Source organism: Trachurus trachurus (assembly GCF_905171665.1).
Source record: "Trachurus trachurus genome assembly, chromosome: 13".
Classification (NCBI taxonomy): domain Eukaryota; kingdom Metazoa; phylum Chordata; class Actinopteri; order Carangiformes; family Carangidae; genus Trachurus; species Trachurus trachurus.
The window spans coordinates 21,800,875-21,807,899 of NC_139892.1; the positions used below are offsets into that span (position 1 = coordinate 21,800,875).

At 42.1% G+C, this 7,025-nt stretch overlaps 1 protein-coding gene across 1 annotated transcript; it reads right to left on the reverse strand.

Moving 5' to 3' along the window:
* Positions 1 to 5,598: 5,598 nt before the first annotated feature.
* LOC310996059 (olfactory receptor 4B13-like) lies at positions 5,599 to 6,531 on the reverse strand (the record flags this gene model as incomplete). The annotated part of the gene is made up of 1 exon (XM_083985336.1): positions 5,599 to 6,531. The coding sequence occupies one exon, from the start codon at positions 6,529 to 6,531 to the stop codon at positions 5,599 to 5,601; it is 933 nt and encodes a 310-aa protein (XP_083841462.1).
* Positions 6,532 to 7,025: the final 494 nt, after the last annotated feature.

Below are 7,025 nucleotides of genomic sequence, written 5' to 3' on the forward strand. Positions count from 1 at the left end.
GAGGTTAGGGTTTCACAGTTTCACTCTGCTTCAGTGGTCTTTGTTTTTATGGGCGGGCTTACAGAGGGGGACGCCGTGACGCACTGCATGCTAACGCATTAGCGCCGGGCTAGTGTTAGCCGCCAAGCTAATGCTATCAGGGTAGCGGAGATTCGTGTGCTGACGGCAGCGGCCCCAGCATATTTCCCTCACTGCTCAGTGTGTATCCGCGACATTCAGATAAGAGCTGGACTCAGACTCCAGCTCAAGCGTATAGCTCAAACCCGTAGCTGCTCAGGTACGATGTGACAGTTAGCAGTAGCATCAGCATAGTTGGCCGGTAGGCCATTTGATTGACAGTTGAAACTTGACGAAGCTCAGCAAGTGGGCGGGGCTTCTGTGCCTGCAGCAGACATCCAGAGCTGCGAGAACTGCCTCATTTAGTCATGATTTTAAAACCTAATTTCACCTACTAAACGAATTTTTCTAGCATCCAAAATTGGCAGGATGGTTAATAGGACATATGTCTGGGATGTGATTAACTCAGAAGACGAATCCAGTGTGACTTTTCAGGGACTTTAAATGTATTCTGACTTTGCTGTTAAACTTTGCTGTTCTTACTGTAGAAACATGTACTGTAGATTAGCAGTGAATAAACTCATGTTGGCAATAATTTGTTGACACAAAAGAAATGGCAATTAAGACAGGATACAGACACCTTCTACGGAGTGGATAAACTTCAAATAACCTATTCATTCGTCTTCAGAGATTATTTACAAATGGATTTTAACAAGAAAATACTTGTTAAAAATCTTTGTAGAAGGTGTACGATCACGCGTCCTGGAAAACTTGGAAAATGGTTGACCAATTATCCAGTCATGGAAAACACATGGAAATTGAGAAAAAGTGTCAAATGTCCTGGAAAAGCTTGAGTTCCTGGGAAATTATTTATCACACTGTTACATCAGCTACCAGCTCTGTTTGACTTTTTCAGACCCCACTAATGATTTATTTTCCAAAGATAAATAAGTTATATTGTGAACCCTTGTGTGGGGTATTGTGAGTATCATCCAATCCATAGCATTGATAGTGATAATTGAGAAAGCTTCGTGATTTTGCTCTCAAATCACACCAGATTGCTGCATTTCAATTTACAATGCACACAAATTTTCGGCTGGGGGGATCAACCCCCCCGGACCTCCCAGGGAGGGGTTGGTCCTTGCCATACCTGGTCTAAAACTGAAATGATGCCACTGAAGAAGCAGCATTCATCATAAAGTGTTGGAAGCCAATTCTTAGGTTTTGGACAATTTTTGGACTATTGGACAATCCATGAGCACTGAAGAACTGAAGAAGATTCTGGATCGAGGCCGGCTCTACGCTGGGGCAAGAGGGGGCAAAGCCCCCTTAAACAACCGTCCTGCCCCCTTAAATCAAACTTTTAGAAGTTGAGAAAGTAAATAATATTTTACCCACGAACTGAATATAGACAAGATTTACTACAGTAGTTGAAAAAGCCGCTGGAAAAGGCACAAATGAGATGATAGATTTAATCTCTTCTTTGCCCTTTTCCTCAGCGCGTCTGTGTGCAGGCACAGACACGCACTATGCGGTTGTTTAGGGGCACAATCGTTAGGGGGGGCCACATGATCAGAAAGGTACCAACCGGGGTTCAATTCAAGTCATTTAAACACTCTGAGGTCGGTGCACATACTTGTGCGTTTACGCGACGGCCTCCATATGTTTTTGTTTATCTTTCGGTCATTTTACGCCTTAGAAACACGGTTCATCTGCTCCTGTCCTGTGACTGAGAGACGGCTCTCTCTTTCAATACACCCGCCCTCAATGAGCTGAGCCAATAACACACACATCATCACCTCTGTGCGTAATTGGTTGAATCCGCTGTCCGTCAAGCATACATGATTGGTCTCATTGCTTGTCAGTCAACTTCTGCCAACCAATAGAGCTCCGGGAGCTGACGTCACGGTGACGTCACGCAGCCCCGAAACTGACAGCGACGCCATTTTGGCAGGAATCAGCAGATTTTCGTAGCGTAGATACAGGGGAGAGCCGGGTGCGGAATGAGAATAACCATACAAGTTTTACATGTATAACTTTGTCAGCATGTAGTATGACCTAACAGAACTGCTGAACATGAGGATACGTCTTACTTTGACCGAGTTACGTTCAAGAACCAGCCGTTTTCAGTGACAGAAAAAATTCACTCCGGCATAATTTTTTCGATCGATCAGCTGTGTTTACCGTTTCAGGTGTCATAGTTATGATGGCTAGACGGATAAATTAGTCCTCAAACACACCCTAAAGCTTGACATGTCAGGGTTTTTCAGTATAGAAGCAACTAGGTTTAAGTGTCGGGAGTCACTGTGGGGAGTCAGCTGTCCCTCATCCCTCTGCACATTGACAATGAACCTGCCTGTCACTCTGTCGGTACCGCGATCACACTGTGTGTGTTACAGGATTAATTAAAACACACAACGTAACGTAAACAATGTGACTGTACATGTAGATAGTGCGGGAGGAGGGCAGACGTGGATCGGTGGACCAGGAGAACAGCTGCATAACATTTAGGCAGTAAAATGGAAGATTTTAAGCCGTCTGTTCACATGATCTCACTTTAATTCCAACACATTGGACTTAATATATATAAAAACTAAATAGATTAAATATGACCGACCCTTATAATGCCCCCGGGGTGCTTTTCAAAAGTATCTCCGGCCGCCGGCGGACGTCCCAGACCTGCAGCATGCGGACACAGCTAGGCTACCTGATCAACTTTGCATCGCACTGCTGCTTTTGCATACACAAGCCTGGAGGGTTACACATGGACGCAGTCTGGCTTTGTGATGAACGTCCAGCTGTGGAATCTACCAGCAAAAACCTGCTGTATCCTCACTAGAAGGGTAAGTGTTGTATCATCCCCGTTAATGCAGTGTAGCATGGCCAGGCTTGGGGAGTAACGGACTACATGTAACGGCGTTACGTAATCAGGATACAAAAAAAGGGTAACTGTAGTCCGTTACAAGTACAGAAAAAAAACCCGTAATCAGATTACCGGTACATCTGATAAAAACGGAGATTACTTAGCTGATTACTTCACATTTTAAAAATCAACCACAGGCTATAGAGCGGCCGTAGAAGCCACTCGCCGTCTCGTTGTAGTGTGAGGTGAGGCACACAGACAGAGCACCTCTGCCTCTTCTGCCCGTACGGTGTGTGTGTGGCTGAGGCTACGCTGCCTCTTAACGTAACTCTACTCAGTGTGAGCGGCACGTAAGTTCACGTTGCCTTCGTGAATTGTAAACACACAGACGGCCCCTCGGTTTTAGCGTCCAGCAGTTTAGCGGCTAATTCAACAGCAGTGATGGATAACTGTACCAGAGATGCTCAACAACGTAATGAGCTTCATCTGAGGAATAAACGGCAGCTTTTACCTGACGGGAGACCGACGCCTGAGCTACGGTAGCTAACAGCTAACAGCTAGCAGGTTATTTCTCTCTCTCTCCCTCTCTTCTTTACACACACGCGCACGCGCGCGCACACACACACACACACACACAGCCCAGGTTGTCTGTCACATCTGTTGTAAACCTTGTAATACTAGCTTGTTGAGTACAGTTAACATTATTGTTGCTTCGGTTTGAGTGTGTATTAACTCGTGGTTTGTGCCGCGTTTATCCATTGTGTTTTATTTTGAAATTTAGCGGATGCTCGGTGCGTTTCATTTCCTGTTTCCTCTGCGTGGATTGATGCGTGATGGCTGCGTGACTGAATTTGCATGTTTGGTATTAAAGTTATCCAAAAGTAACTAAATGTAATCCGTTACATTACTTTAATTTTGTGGTAATTAGAGTAAGTTACTAATTACATTTTCTAACAGGTAACTTGTAATTGTACTGGAATACATTTTTAAAGTAACCCTCCCAACCCTGAGCATGGCTAACGTTAGCTAGTAGCTGTCCGGGGTGCTATCGGGGTGCCGGCCGGGAGCTCTCCCCGGTGCTGATCAGCCCGCGGCGGGTGCGGCGGTGCGCTGCGACCGGCTCTGGGTCAGCTTGGAAAGGCTGGAGGCGAAGGAGACTCACATCTTATGTGTTTGCCTCTTTCTTTTCTTTTTGTCACCGTCTTTCCTGCTTGTGTCATTTTGTGGAGCACAAAGAGCATAAAGCTGGCTTTTGTATGCTTGTAGAGTAGTTGATCAGGTAGCTGTGTCCAGATACTGCAGGTCTAGGACGTCCTGTTAGGCAAATATATTTTTGAAAAGCACCCCGGGGGCATTATAAGGGTCGGTAATATTTAATCCATTTAGTTTTTTTTTATATTAAGTCCAATGTGTTGGAATTAAAGAGAGATCATGTGAACTCAGACGGCTTCGGCGCTTACAGTCAATGCTTCCGCACTGGTCAGTTTCCTGCCAAAATGGCCGCTCGAACGCTGGAGGTCACGTGGGGTCCGGAGCTCTATTGGCGCTCAGGGATCACTAAGGTCCTTCCTATCACAGTTTTAGCATAACGAGACACGGGAGAGGAGACCGAACTGTCAATCAAAACAACTAAGGAGCTTGAAAACCGCAGAATCGTTAGGAGAGAGAGAGAGAGAGAGAGAGAAGCAGTGATGACGGTGCTTCAGAGCCTGAAAGTTTTGACTCATCTGATGAGGAGGATTATGAAAAAAAAAAAAGAGAGGAGAGTTCAGACTTCAGCTCAGCCCCAGCTCTGTATACAGTCCCATTGAGCTCCTCACACTTTCTTTACTAAACAGCACAGACACATTGAACATTATATTGTAAATTTTGTGTATCCTGTATTTAGTAAATATTTTGTTTGGAGAAAAAAATGCTCATTTCTCATTTACACACATCTCATGAAGCTTGATATGAAATCTTAAATTCAGCCTATTTTATCTCACATTTGAGACATTTGGTTTTTCAAAATTTAATTTTAGACTCTTGTTTTCTACACATATCTACCTACTTTATTCATATATTCCACTGCTCTTGTGAAGCTATGCTTTGGTAAACCTATTTCAAGCACAAAAAAAGTTCTTACTCGTGACTGAGGTGTGTTCACAAGGGATTTGAAAATTAAAAAAAAAAAAGTAGACATCAAATTTCCAGAATTTGACCTAAATAATTTCTTTATACAGTGTTCTAGGACAAAACTGGATGCACATAGAGCTGAGATTGGTCTGAATATTAAGACATAAAACACTTGTATTGTTCATATTCATATATATAATTCATATTGTGTATCTCTGGATACACAATCTGTTGAAAAGTTTTCAATTCGGCAACTTTAATAACATGAATCTTGAATGTGGAAGCAGCACATAATATAGCCTACAGCAAAAATAATGAAGCTCACACAAATTTATGTTTAGTTAAGTTTTATTTTCACAAACTGAATAGTTGTTAATTGCATCAGTATTCACTATAATAACCAAATTAATAACAATTAAAAAGAAAATGAAATTAGTCAAATCAGCAATGATGTAAATTACAGTTTTATAACAGTTTCATGACAAACATTGTGGAATGGTCATTCCTTTTATATTTTCACCTCTTTTTAGGCAAATCAGTTAATTGTCAAATAACATCTGCAGTCACATTTTCTTGCTAAAGAGCAGACTTTTACATACAATGCGTATTTTGGACATTTTCAGTCCATACAGTAAAGGGTTGACAAGAGGCTGACATGTAAGCCAATACAAAGACAAAATAATGCGTAACATATTGGGTATAGTGGTCATATTAAACCTGCCCTGCAATATTTCAAAGAAGGCCCCCAATGAGAAGTTCAGTATAGAAGCAAGATGAGGTGTGCAGGTACTGAGTGCTTTCTGTCTGGTCTGTTTAGAGCTAGAAAAACACACTGTGAGAATCCTCATGTAAGTGTAAAGAATCAACAATATGAGACTTAATATTACAGTGAACATGTGAACAAGACCAAAGATGTTATTGAGACTTGTGTCAGAGCAGGCCAGTTTGACAAGATAATAGTTGTCACAGTACACTTTGTTTATAATGTTCCCACACAGCTTTAAACGGCCAGTCAGAAAATACACTATGAAAACATTGCTAAGAACAGGGTAGCACCATGCCAGAGCGGTAAGCATGGCAATCTTATTAGATGTCATAAGTGTGTTATATTGCAGAGGATAACAGATAGCAAGGTATCTGTCATAAGACATGATGGCTAGGGTAAAAAATTCTATACCTCCATATGAGTACAAACAGAAAATCTGCAGGAAACAAAAAGGCTTAGACACAGTGTGGATGTCAGAGAGGATCTGAATCAGCAGGAACGGAAACACCCCTGTACTACCATACAGTTCATTTACAAACAGGCTGCACAGAAACAGGTACATAGGCTCATGTAAACTCCTGTTCATACAGATGATACAAATGAAAAATAAATTGACACATATAATTGAAATATAATAAGTCAGGAAAATCGGGAAATATAAATATTTCAAATGGCCGATTTCAAAGTAGGCACTAAGGGTGAAATATGAAACCTGTGTAGAGTTTGTCATGATCTTCCTCTAAGTTCATTCAGTGAATGTTGACACCACTTGGAGATAAAACCATTCTGTAATTATACATCGTCCACGGCATTATTCAACAAGATCAAATGTATGATTGTGATCATAGGTAGGTATATAAAACGGGTCCATGGCACTGGTCCGACCTCCCATTAGTTCGACCTCCCATTGGTTCGAACTCCCATTGGTCCGACAATCGGAGTAATGAGAGTTCGAACTAATGGGAGGTCCTCATTAGTTCGAACTGGACTAGTTATTAGCATTAGTCCAACTCTCCGTTTTTACCATTCACTATGCATTTATATATAGGCTCCACCTGTCAATAAGACACACGTGGAAGAAAAAGTGCAGTTTATTGTGTTTCACCAACGAGGAGCTGTCATTACGCACTGCTGCGCGCTCATTAGTGTCCATAATTAAACGTTGACATTCATATCAAATCAAACTTACATTACAGACAGGTATACAGACAGGGTTCTCTCTCT